This window comes from Chionomys nivalis, chromosome 15 (assembly GCF_950005125.1).
Source record: "Chionomys nivalis chromosome 15, mChiNiv1.1, whole genome shotgun sequence".
Taxonomy (NCBI): Eukaryota; Metazoa; Chordata; class Mammalia; order Rodentia; family Cricetidae; genus Chionomys; species Chionomys nivalis.
The window spans coordinates 34136605-34149701 of NC_080100.1; the positions used below are offsets into that span (position 1 = coordinate 34136605).

At 45.0% G+C, this 13097-nt stretch overlaps 1 protein-coding gene across 1 annotated transcript in view; it reads left to right on the forward strand.

Moving 5' to 3' along the window:
* Il31ra (interleukin 31 receptor A) overlaps positions 1-13097 on the forward strand; it is a 34697-nt gene that overhangs the window by 11091 nt on the left and 10509 nt on the right. The window contains exons 4-8 of the mRNA XM_057789985.1: positions 388-530; positions 1219-1372; positions 3905-3984; positions 6312-6528; positions 12573-12758. Of these exons, the coding sequence (XP_057645968.1) occupies positions 388-530; positions 1219-1372; positions 3905-3984; positions 6312-6528; positions 12573-12758 (780 nt within the window). The remainder of the gene's footprint in view (positions 1-387; positions 531-1218; positions 1373-3904; positions 3985-6311; positions 6529-12572; positions 12759-13097) is intronic.

A 13097-nucleotide genomic window follows, 5' to 3' on the forward strand; every position in this document is an offset into this window, starting at 1 on the left:
CATAATAAATAAATAAATATAAAAAAATAATTCGGTTGTAGGTTATTCCATGAGCCGTATTTTGCCTATGGCTGAATCCTTGTCATCACTGAATATATTCTTTTGTTTTGCCATCATTTTGCAAATGGTGTTGAGTAAAGGATTTATTTGCGCAGGACTCATGGCAGCAATCTTCTTCTGGCTGGGCATGCTCTTTCCTTTGGTACAGGGCTTTGGGAGAGTGACGTTCTCTTCCCACTGCCCTGCTGGTGGATCTGCGTGTAGCAAGCCACAGATTATGGGCTGTCATTGGCTCTCTGGGGTGTCTGTGCACTCAACTCTGGGTGGATGTTGTTAGTATCTTCTGTCTGTCTATAATTATGAGGGTTTTATTTATTTATTTTTTAGTGAAAACTGAACCACCTATAATTTTAAGCATGAATCCAATTTCGCATCAGATGTTCCAGATATGGTGGAAACCCCGTGAGAAGATCCCTATCTATCCTCTAAGGTGCACCCTTCGGTTCAGGGCTGTGAACAGTACCCACTGGGTAAGTTCCGCCATTACAGTATTTCTGCTAGAGACCCAAGGAAAGACTTCACTGGCAGCTTTGCTCATCTGGAATTGTGTTTTTTTTACTTTTTACATGGAAAGCAGGAAAAGCAAATAGTGACTATTGTACTATTCTACTTCTCTACCTTCCATTTGTGATTTTAGCTTGGAAGCATATTCTACCATATGCATTTTGTATTCTGAGCACAGTAACATCCTAAATAATTAGAAATTTGCTTTTATAGTATACCCTGGTTTGTGTACGGCAGTGTTGGCCACCAGAAATTTAACCAAAATTCAAGTGTTTTTAAATTGGATTTCTTCATGGAAGTCTCATCCATCATTTTAGCCTATTTAGAATCTTTATTCTGCTACCCCAAACTTACCATCAACATTTTGCTTTCTGATGTTTAAGACCTTCAGATTTGATAACTTCTATAACTTTATCATTCATAAAAGTGGTGACTGATCTAGAGCCCTGTGGCAAGCCAGCAGACCCTCAGGGACAGCGACTCTTCTTTCTTTGGCTGTCATTTATTTTCCCGACCTCTGTGAGTATATCTAGTCACATGACGCTCAGCCTATGCTTTAAACATGTCTAGGCAGCTGGCATGGGCCTTTTCCCACCCGCAGTAAAATAGTCCGTGCTGTCTCTGTTTCTGCTTAGCGTCCATTCTGTCTTTCAGAAAGAGGTCAGTTTCGAGGATCGTAACAAGGTCTACAACCTCACAGGGCTTCAGGTTTTCACGGAATATGTCATAGCTCTACGATTCAGGACCAATGAGTCAAGATTTTGGAGCAACTGGAGCCAAGAAAAAACTGGAGTGACTATGGAGGAAGGCAAGCCACTCTCTACTGTTCCTCGTCTGCTTATCCTGGCTCTGGTCTTGCTGGGCTTTGACACATGCCATGCTTGGGATTCATCTTAAGAAAAGCAAGTCCTAGAGTACCTGCGGGCCCCCTCTTCATAAGCACTGACAGTATCCGTTGAGCCCCTGGGAGTGAGCCGTGCTCCTCAGATGACTTAGTTACTATAGGGTCTTATCTGTCATACTCTTTAGGAGATTTTTTTGAAAAAAATATTTATTTGCTTGTTTTATGTATATGCATGCTTACCTTTATGCCAGAAGAGGACATCAGATCCCACTATAGATGATTGTGAACCCCCCTGTAGTTGCTGGGAATTGAATTTCTGGAAGCAGCCAGTGCTCTTAACCACTGAGCCATCTCTCCAACCCCTCTTAGGAGATTCTTACATACTAGAAGTGATATGACTTCCTATGAAGATATCCTATGATAAGTTTACATTTTAAACCTTTAAAATAGCCACTAAGTATATGACTATAGTGATAATACAAGAAAATAGGTCACATTTTTAATGACAGCAAGAGAAAGAGTCAGTTTACACACTGGCCTCTGGAACAACTTCTGTACTCATGACACAGGATTTGTTTTTCCTCCCGAGCCTGCTTAAATTTCCGTGAGACCAGCTTGGAACTATCACATATTTGCCATATTCAGCCTTTTGGTTGGATTCTGAAACCCACATGATACCTTCTGAATTTGCATTCCTCATGGGAGGGGTTCAGACTTAGTCTGTAACCTTCTCTTCATGGATGTAGCTTCAGGCATGGGGAACTGTGCCCGTCTCGTCTGAGATTCAGTTCTTACATGCTATGCTCTGGTAATGTGGGAAAGAGACCACAGAAAATTCAAAACCACATGCTTGAGTGTTAGGACCAGGTCTAGCACATATTGATGGTTATATTTTAAAATTTAAATTTTTTTGATTAAAATTGTATGTGTTTGTCATATATTCTATAGACATCATCTCTGAATGCCCAAGCAATACAAATAACTATAGGTATAAAACATCACATAAAATGCATGCTAAGAAACAGCCAGGTGTGCTGAATAGTCAGGGCTGAGCTGCGCTCTTCCTGTGAAAACATCAGAATGAACCTCACGTTCATGGCCCAAACTGTCCTCTTCCCAGCTACACCCTTCACCAGGCAGTTCGGTGATTAAATAGCACCTGGAGTGTGGTTGTGGCTTGTCCAAATCTCCTTGCTGTCACCATCATTTTTCTTTCATGGTGCTATCATGGCTCATTCTAACAATTCTTTAAAAAAAAAAAAAAGCCTAGCCAGGGCTGGAGAGATGGCTCAGAGGGTGAAATCACTGGCTGCTCTTCCTGAGGTCCCAAGTTCAATTCCCAGCAATCACATGGTGGCTCACAACCATCTGTAATGAGACCTGGTGCCTTCCTTGCCAGCAGTACATTGGATGCTTAATAAATAAATAAATCTTTTTTTTTTTTAAAAAAAAAAAAAGCCTAGCCTGCTCCTCAGTTCAGCATGTCCTCATGTCATGTCCTCAACTTATCCTGCTGTCAGCATGACAAGTTATTATTTCTTCTGTTTATTAGTTCAGCTGGGTGTCATTTGCTGACTAAACGAGATCAGCACTTACAAACCGCCCCCAGAGAACTTTGGCTCTGAGCAGAGCATTTTTTCGGCTTTTGTTTTTCTTCATTCTTTTTCAGGATCTGATAGGGCTAGATGATTGTATGACCTAAACTCCAGAAGTTCCTAAGTTCTTGTTTTCCAATTCATAAATCATCTATTCCCTATTTCATATGGAATTCTAGTTGTCTAATTCGTATCTCCTCAAACCTTATAATTATTTGAAAAGTTCTAAGCCAAACTGAGGTGCTACCTTTTTCTTTTAACCTATTCATCATTAGGACTATCTGTCTATTGATCTGAAAAGTTTTGTTTAAATATCTATTTATATGGTGCATATCCAGGATTAAAATCCTGGCTGTGTTACTTAAAAGCTTGTATAATTTGGCAATTCCTTCATTTCTCCATGAGGATGGTAATGTCAAATCCCCACAGTGATGGGCTGTAGGGATTATATGTGCTCATCCAGATAAGACACTTAGTGCAGTGGTACTTGCTAGAAGTTAGCCTCTGTCATTGTTTGTCATTGGTAGGTCTACTAGTATGCGTTTGATTGCAGATGGAAGGGTTAGTGTATTAATGTACACAGATGTCAAATTTCAGAGGACAAAGTGCGTTTCCACCCAGCTTTAGGGGACCAGGTGAATCCCATTAGAGCATATTTTACTTTTCCTCCTTTACATTGTTATTAAGTTATCAGACGAAGAGCAGATTTATTTGGAGATGTGGTGGATTCTAGCCCTTCAGCCCCAGAATGGAGATCTTGTTGGGCGTCACAAGGCTGACTCCCTCCTCTCTGCCTTGTTTGTCTCCTTCTTGCCAAGGACAGGGTGCCCAGTGGTCCGGGGGATATCCGCTGCTACAACCCCCCTTCTGCCAGTTAAGCAGTCCCTCTTGTTCTTTCCAGTTCCGCACATCCTGGACTTGTGGAGAGTTGTGGGCCCGGCCAGTGTGGACGGAGCAAGGAAGGTGGTGCTGCTGTGGAAGGTGATCTTCCTTCGCCGTACTTAACTCCTTGGTTAGAAGCCTTTGGTGGTGGCGTACACCTTTAACCCCAGCACTCAGGAGGCAGAGGCAGGTGGATCTCTGTGAGTTCAAGCTAGCCTGGTCTACAAAGCGAGTTCCAGGATAGTCAGGGCTACAAAGAGAAACACTATCTCAAAAAACCTGAAAACAAAACAAAAAACCTTTTGTCTCCTCCCCTTAAAACCCCGTGATTCTCCATGTTTTACCCTAACATCTTGTCCTATAGGTCCTTGTGCTGCCTCAGAGCTCACAGCTGTGCAGTTCAGAAGCTTCCATCAGCTACCCTGTAGAGAGCCCAAGTACACATCACAGACATGGGATACTTTCTTCCATCTGAATCATTATAATTGGGGCAATCACAAAGTGCAACTGCAGGATGCACTGTGGTCTTCCTGAGGAAGCTACCCCAGGGCTGCCCTCCCCTAGAATATAGTGCAAGGTTTTGCAACCTCATCCTTACACCCAAGAAGAGCATCGACGGGGGTCAGGTCATCCGATATTGCCAACATATTTGATACGTGTGTTCCTTTAGGTACTAAAGTAGTGTGGTGTGCAAAGGCAGAAGAGCAGTCACATGATCCTTTCTAGGATGAAAACCTAGACCTGAGGGAAGAAAGAAGATGGTAGGTGATACAAGGAAGATGGGGAGGGAGGAACTAAGAAGAAAGGTGGAGGGGAAGGGACAGAAAGGAAAACAAAGAGGTAAACAGGAAAGGAGGGGGCAGGTAGAAGACAAGCTGCAGGAAGCAGAAAAGAAAGAAAGGAGAGGTTGAAGGGAAGAAGAGATGGTGAAGAGGGAAAAGCTGTTAGAGCTCCAGGGCCACTAGGAAGTGATCCATTTCCTGAAGCTTGGCAGCTTAGAGCTTTTTAAATGGAGACATCACCCTAGCTGTTTGAGTGACATCCAAAACCAATTGCTGCAGGGTTGACAGTGCTTTTGTCTATGTCCTTGGGACACCCTTAGGTGGCAGAGGCAGGGGCATAGGAGAGCACAGCCAAAGTTGGGAAGTCATTTATATGAACCCCAGATGCGGTGAGGTGTGGAAAGAGATGGCTCTGTTCACACTCTTGTCTTCGGGAAGGAAAGTGAAGGATGAACCTTGCGAGGTCTTAGCTATACTGTGGAGGGTAGGAGGCAAGAGGCCAGCCTGGGAAGCAAGTGACCAAACTTTCCCACCCGCCTCCTCCTCCTTGCTAGGGGACTGTATTCTTTATGCCTCAGTAGGAGAGAGTTTTCTAAGAATTCAACTTACTTAGCAAAGCATTCACTAAAAGACTCGAAAGTCTGATAGTGGTAAAGGTGGTGAGATTCTAGGATTGTCCTGAAAATCGCTGATCTGGACACATTGAAGTAGTGGCTAAGATGGGCTCAGTGGTGGGGTGTTTGGCTAGTGTGGGTAAGACTGAAAATGAACAGAAAATAAAACCCAGCAAATTTTATAAGATATGAGCGCCATATCAGCAAAGGCTAAAGGGGAAAGAAAGATAATGTATTGTCTTGGGAGACAGGGGACCCTCGTCCTTCGAGGTTCTAGCTGGTCTTTCATTGCTGTAGTCAATGAAAGGGAATTCCTGGGCTGTGATGATGCTGGGTTAAAGTGAATTAAAACTGTCTGACCGCAGGTCCTCTCGTTCTGCTCCATGATGTTTGCAATTGGTAACGAATACCGGAAAACTTGGAATCCCTATAATTCCCGGGAAATATTCCATATGTTTACTCGCAGTCAAAACATCTTGTCAGTGGCTCCAAGTTTAAGACTACAAATAGGAATCTGAGTCACAGTTTATGGGCTTGCACTTCGGGCTTCCTGCTGAGGGGACTGGCAGGGAAGCCCTGAGTGTTTTGGCTGGACTACCTAGCTGGATGTCTGGTCCAGGACAGCTGTCTTCCCTCTTTAGAGCAGGGAGTTATGGAAGTAAAAAATAAAGGCACAGCTACCCACCCACCTTTGATGACTTCTGAACTTGATTTTGGCCCAGAAGGGAAAGCCTTGACTTTTTAGCTTTTATACCTCTGCCTGCGCATGACAGAATGAAGGACCCAGAAGGAAGTGGACGTGACTTGCTAGTCCCAGTCTAGACCCATGAAACTGGACTCATGTTGAGAGTTGATACGTAGGTACCATTTGGTAAATCATCTCTTCTGGCACTTGAAGAGTTAACATCACCACAAGGCAAACGTTACAACTTAGCATCTGTTGGCTAACATGACATCGCTCCATTTATCACTGTCCCTGCGCCTTTCTTTTTCTGGTTTCGACAATCTTCTTTCTTTTTTTTGGATACAGAAGGCAAAAGGAGCCCCCATCCTGGAGAGAACACTTGGCTATAACATACAGTACTTTGCAGAAAACAGCACCAACCTCACAGAGATAAACAATGTTACTAACCGGCAGTATGAACTGCTTCTGACGGGCCAGACACACTACGTGTCTGTGACTTCTTTTAATTTTCTTGGGCAGTCTCAAGAGGCCGTCCTGAGGATCCCAGCTGCTCATGAGGAGAGTAAGTACCCCTTCCTCGAGCGTCTAGTTCCATCTGGTTGAAGAAGTTGCAGTCCATGTCCTCGGGATAGTTGTTCTTCCTGAATCAAATAGAAGGGTCGGAACAAGGGCTCTTTAGGTTGTTGTGGGGGAACAGAACCTGCTGATAACCAGTAAGCCCTTCCACCCCAAGATACAATTTCTTCAGAGCAAAGCCTGGGCTACATATTTAGAACCTGAATCACACAGCACAGTCAGCGTCTGGAAGCTCTGCATGCTACTTTTGTTGGTTCTGGTCCAAGTGGCTGGGTGATGGGTTGAGCCACAGAAAAGAAAACAGTCGTATTTGAGGCCTATGTCCTCAATGACTGTGTGCTCTCCTGAACCCTCTTCTTCCCAGATGGCTCTGTCCCATGGTTTAGTGCTCACTTTCCTGTTTTTTCTCTTTCCCCTTCTATTTGACGGACCAGCTAGGAAAACTGCTTATATGTGTATATAAACTTGCCAGTAAGTTGTTCGTTAAATTCTTTTGAGACAAGATCTCACTCTGTAACTGGCCTCTAACTTACAGACCACTGCTTCAGCCTCATGAGGGACGGTATTGCGGACACTAGCCACCATGTCTGGTAGTTACACTGTTGCTGAAGTAGTTCTGAGCATTTTACCAAACCCTGGCAAAGCAACAAAGCCTTATTTTCTATGTCTTGGAATAAAAAGCCTAGGTGGATTGTGTGTGATTGTGGATTGTGTGAGCACTGTATTGCACGTTTGCATGGGTGAATGTATGTGTGTATGTGTATACGAGCCGAGCGAGCGTGAGTGAACGAGGGCACACCACTGTGGAGGCCAGAGGTCGACACCTTCCTCCACTCTCCCTGCCACTGTTTGGAACATGATCCCTCACTGAACCCAGAACTCACCTAGTGACCTGACAGGAAACTCCCTCCTGGCTTCCTCCCACGCTGCGACTGCAGATATGTTCTACCATGCCTGGCTTTTAAGTGGGTACTCGGGGCCTAAACCCAGCCCCTCACGCTTGTCTAGAAAACACCTACTGAGCTTTCTCCTCAGCCTCCTCACTTTGGGATTGGTATTTCAAACTTTCCCTCCTTCTCAGGTTTCTACGTACAATCTCTCTCTCTCTCTCTCTCTCTCTCTCTCTCTCTCTCTCTCTCTCTCCCTCTCTCTCTCTCTTCAACTCTCTCTGTCCCTCCCTCTCTTTTTCCCTCCCCTTCTCCCTCCCTTCCTCCCTCCCTCCCTCCCTCCCTCCCTCCCTCCCTCCCTCCCTCCCTCCCAACATTTTCTCTTTCAAGAGAATACATACCCCATGAGGGCAGTAAATCTTTTAAAATAATATTTTTATTAATTCTTGAGAATGTCATATATGTATTTTGACCACATTTGTCTCCTTCTCCCACCTCCTCCTAGATCCACCGTCTTCCCCCAGCCTCCTCACCTCCCCCCATTAGAGTTTTCTTCTTCTGTTTCTCCCTCCGCCCATGAGACCAATTTGTGTTGCCCCGGTACTCTTGAGAGTGGACCCAGAGGGCAGGGTTTTTTGTCTGTTTATTTGCCAGGTTTTGTTTGCTTGTTTCTTTTTTAAAAAAATATAATTTCTGACACGCCAAACAACATAGCAGCTGACATTTGTACAACTTAGCCTGGCTCAGACATTTGTACAACTAACTCTAGACTTCTCTGCCTTCCTTTCCCCCTTCTCTTCTTAAACCTTACCCTCTTCTGCCTTCATTTCAGAGTTCTGGGAAACTCATACTTTTGTGTTTTGAGTCAATGTTTAATAGTATTGAGACAGGGTTTCTCTGTGTAACAGCACTGGCTATTCTGGAACTCCCTCTGTAGACCAGGCTGTCCTGGAGCTCAGAGATCCCTCAGCCTCTGTCTGCTGAGTGCTGGGATTAAAGATCTGCACCACCATGCCCAGCTGGTCCTTAACACCTTTATTCCAGTGTCTAGGATTCTAGTTGTATTTTCAACAAATGATATGTGATTGGAATATGTGTTCTTTGTTAAATGGAGGTACTGGCGGTTCCCACCATGGCTCCATCACGGGAAGCAATACAGAACAGGGGATGGATGCATTGTCTTGGAATCCAGGCTTCAAATCTCTGCTCTTCCACAAGGCACCATTACCATTGGGAAAGCTATCTGTTGGGCATAACCTGGAATGCTTTCAGAATACAACCATGTCACAGACTGTTGTGAGGAGGGAGTGAGATCCTCTCTGGAAATGTTGTCCCGCGCGGATCACTACCAACCTTGTTTTGAGGCAGGGTCTCATGTAACTGGGTTTTCCTCAGTCCACAAAGCAGTGGATGACCTTGAGTTTGTGACTCCCATGTTCCTTCTTCCCAATTATACTACCAAGCCAGGTACATGCTGTGCCGAGAATTGAACCAGGGTCTCAAGCACTCTACCAGTTGAGTTATCTCTGGTCTCATTGTCGTTGTTCTCTCCTGTCTCCATGTCTCATTTCCTCCCTCTGCAGCACTGTGGGTGCAATACAGCGAAGCTGTCTACCACTGATATCCCTACCCACTACCATCGTTCTTAAGAAAGTTCTGTTTAATTACATTTCTGTTAGATATGGGTTGTCAACTTAAAAATACTATAAAATGCACTTTAGCTAAAATTATGCTAAATTCACTGAGGGTTTTTTTTAATTTTTTTTTTTTTATTGAAACTATTGCCTACAATGGTCCTAGACAAAGTATTGGTAATCCAGCTTGGTACATTTTTGTTTTCTGCAAGCGAAGTTTTTGAAATATTGCCAATATGCATCTTTACATGTGCTCTGTGGCCTCTTTGTACAACCGTTGTGTACTAGGTGGCTGTGTTATGTAGCCTGTGATCACTAAAATGCTTACTGTCTGACTCTTACAGAGGAAGTTTGCAGAATGTTGTCATAGACAACCAGGAAAGCGTAAGTCATCCTTTTCCAGCATCAGTGACCACTGACAACAGCAGCTATTTTGTGCGGTACCCATGTGTGTCAAAAGGCTTTATCCGTGCATGTTAATGGAGACACAGGAAAAGATAATGTCCATTATACCTCTGGCTGCTCTTCCAGTGCTTATCATAATTTATCACAGAAAACTAAGACTCTACAAATTTTTTTTAATAAAATAAAATCAGGTGGGAGGAGTTAGGTAATAATATTTTTGATGCTTAGCTATCATTGCATTAATATGATCAGTGCATGTTGTGTATTAAGCTGGGTCAGGTGTTGTGGTAAGATGGCACAGGCTATCTCAGCCGTGAAATGACCCATGATGCAGATGCTGTTAGATCTGTCTTCCACATGATGAAAAGATCTGGGACAGTTTTGCAGTTTGTGCACGATTTTCCCAGTGCGATTCCAGCCTGTCTCCATGAACTAAACCGCTGAAATTCGTGTTCATAAGGTGACTTTGGGATTCTGGTCACAGATGCTGTACGAGCCAAGATGGTTATGTGCCTCTGTGGGCCCCATGTTCTCATCTTTAGAATAAATGTTTGGCAGAGATAACCCTTCAGGGTCCCTTTACTTGAACTTCCTGAATTTTATGTGTCTTTGGTCACGGGCAGCAGTGGTCTGGTACAGGATGTGGAAAAGATAAGCCACTTGTGGTGAGTTAGTCTGCGGGACAGTGGGGACAGCCTCATGGAGAGCTGGTGATGGGTCTCAGCTGGCAAAGGGGAAGTGGTCCTGAGATTGGTATTTACTAGATCCGGGGTGATCTGTCATAAGATACCAATGATGCTCGCAGTCCAACCTCTTCCCTGCTTTCAGGGCTAATCTTGTTTTCCTATTCCTCTTGAGAATGTTTTATATCGGGAGCGGGTTCCTCTTGAGGAAAGGAAGGAGCCAGCAATTAGTCTTTATTCTGTAGGGTGATTTAGAAACTTGTCTCTTAGTGCTCCTTAACGAGGCCAGGCCTCCCCTCTTGCATGACTGACTCATAGTTTCTGGACTCCTTTCCAACCTCCTCATGATCTCCTAGCCTCATACCTGGCACTGTAGACCTAGCTCTCCGGCTCTTTCTGAGCTCCAGGATTGGCGGGCAGGAAGAGTGTGAGGTTTGGAAGCCGAGCTCACGCACCTGCAGGGCAGGATTCCTTGCCAAGGCATTTGTTACCAAAGTGCCTCCAGGAGACCAGAGGAGGAAGTGGAAGACCTAGGCAGGCAGGGAGGAGGCTAATTAAGCCAAGGTACCACCTTATTGTCCTACTGCCAAGTGGGCAGCTTAAAACAACAGGAACACATTGGTTCCGGAGGCTAGAGGTATAAAAAGCAAGTTGTGGACTGGATCATGCTCCCCCACAGAGTCCCTAGACGAGGACCCTCCTTAATCTTTCCATGCTTCTTGGGGCCCTAGGCTCTGCTTGGGGCAGTCCCAAAACTCCTATTTCCCTTCCTCCTTCTATCTCTTTTCCTTCTTTCCTTCCTTTCCTTTCCTTTTCTATTGAATGTGCTTCTGTGCATGTGAATTTGTATACATGTGTGGAGGCCAGAGGCAGACATCAATTGTCTTCTTTAATAGCTCTCCACTTTATTTTTTATTTTCTAACTTTTAGGTTTAATTGGTGTTTGACTTGCATGTCTTTGTGAGAGAATCATATCCACTGGAACTTGAGTACAGACAGTTGTGAGCGGCCAGATGGGTGCTGGGAATTGAACCCAGGTCCTCTAGAAGAATAGCCATTACTCTTAACCACTGAGCCATCTCTCCAGCCCCAATATCTCCACTTTATTTTTTAAGATCCCATGTGTGTATGTGTGTGTGTGTGTGTTTGTGTGTTTGGAGACAGGATCTCTCTGTGTCACCCTAGCTATATTGAAACTTGTTATGTAGGCAAACTGGCCTTGAAGAAGATTCTCATGCCTCTAGCTCCAAAGTGCTGGGGTTAAAGTCATGCACCACCACCTCTTCCTAGATGTACTATTTTTAATCATGTGTGTATGTGTGTGCCTGTATGTAGGTGTGTGCATGTGAGTGTAGGTGCCCCGGGAGACCATAGGCATTGGATCCCCCTGGGCTGACAGCACTTGTGAACATCCAATGTGGGTGCTGGGAACCTAGTTCTAGCCTTCTGCAAGAACAAATTCTCTTTACTGCCAGGTCATCTCAGCAATGAAGAGACACGGTTCAATCACTGATCCCGGGGGTCACCAGCTTAGGTAGACCAGCTAACTGAGTAGTTTCAGGGATTCTCCTGTCTCTATCTCCCCAGTCTACTGAACTCAGTGTTTTATGTGGTGTTGGAGATCAAATTCAGTTCCTCGTGCTTGTGTCTTAAGCACTTTACTGACTGAGCCATCTTCCTGGCCTTGCCTTCCCTCATTATCCCTTTCTCATAAGGACATCAGTTACGTTGAACGCAGGTCCCCATCCACACCACATCTACGGTGGTCCCATCTTCACATAAGGTCTTTTTCTGTAGCACTGGGGATATCGTTTTGGAGAATATTCATCGACTCATAAGAGATGTGCACAGGGGGAGGAAGGGGTAGGCAGGTGGAGGCAGGGGAAGTAGGGAGAGGCAGGGGGAGGCAAGAGGAGGCAGGGGAGAAGAATCAGGAGTCCTGCGGAAGAGGGGCAATGATGTCGGGGCTCTGCACTTCTCTCCCAGGCTCTGCCACTGCCTCACATCTTCAAGCCTCACTTTTCCCAGAGCCACCTTTTCAAGTGGACAAATTACCTGGCTTACGTGTGGGAGTAGCAATTGGAATTTCAAGTCCAGGGCCAGTTTGGGACCACGAGCTTTTAGAGATGAGACTAGCTTCCCACTTCTGACTGACAGAGAAGGCGTGGGACTTATGTCCCTTCGGGTTCTAGCTCGCTAGTGAGTTCTGTTTCTGGAAAGCAGTTTGGGGGGCGGTAAGAGAAGAGTAAGAAGTCATTTCATGATCAGAGATATTGGGTAAAGAAAGGGGGAAAAATGAGAATGAAGTGGCAAGAGATGATACAGTGGAGATCTTACAGTCTGGCAGTGAGGGTTGCTGGTGGGGCTGGTACATCTGGGCCGAGTGCGCAGCTGGGAATTTGTCCTTTCCTCTCTCTTCAGCCATCCAGTGCATCAGAGACATGCAGGCCCGCCTTGCTGAGCCTCTGCTGGTGGTGGAGTGGGAGAGCTCCATTCCTGAGGTGGACTCTTGGATGGTGGAGTGGCTCCCAGAAACGGCGGAGTCAGAGTTCTCTGCCCTTTCCTGGGAGTCTGTGTCTCACGTCACAAACTGGACCATCGAGCAAGGTAGCTGGCATAGACCCTGCAGGCTCCCTTGATGTGGGATTCGGTTTCATTGAAATCAACTTTTGAATTCTCTTTAAAGCTGTAACATGAGGGACAGCACTGGAGAAGTTTAGCAATTGCCATAGTTCTCAGCATGTCCTAGGCGAAGCTGGCACAGAAAGCCTGTCCCCAGGTGGGAAGTAAACACAGCCTTCTTCATACATGTTAATAGAGACACAGGGAATAATGGTGTTTACTAGATACTCTGTCGGGGCTAATCATAATTTAACATAGAAAAGGGAGTCTTTTTGTTTTTTTTTTGTTTTTTTTTGGATTTTCGAGACAGGGTTTCTACGTAGC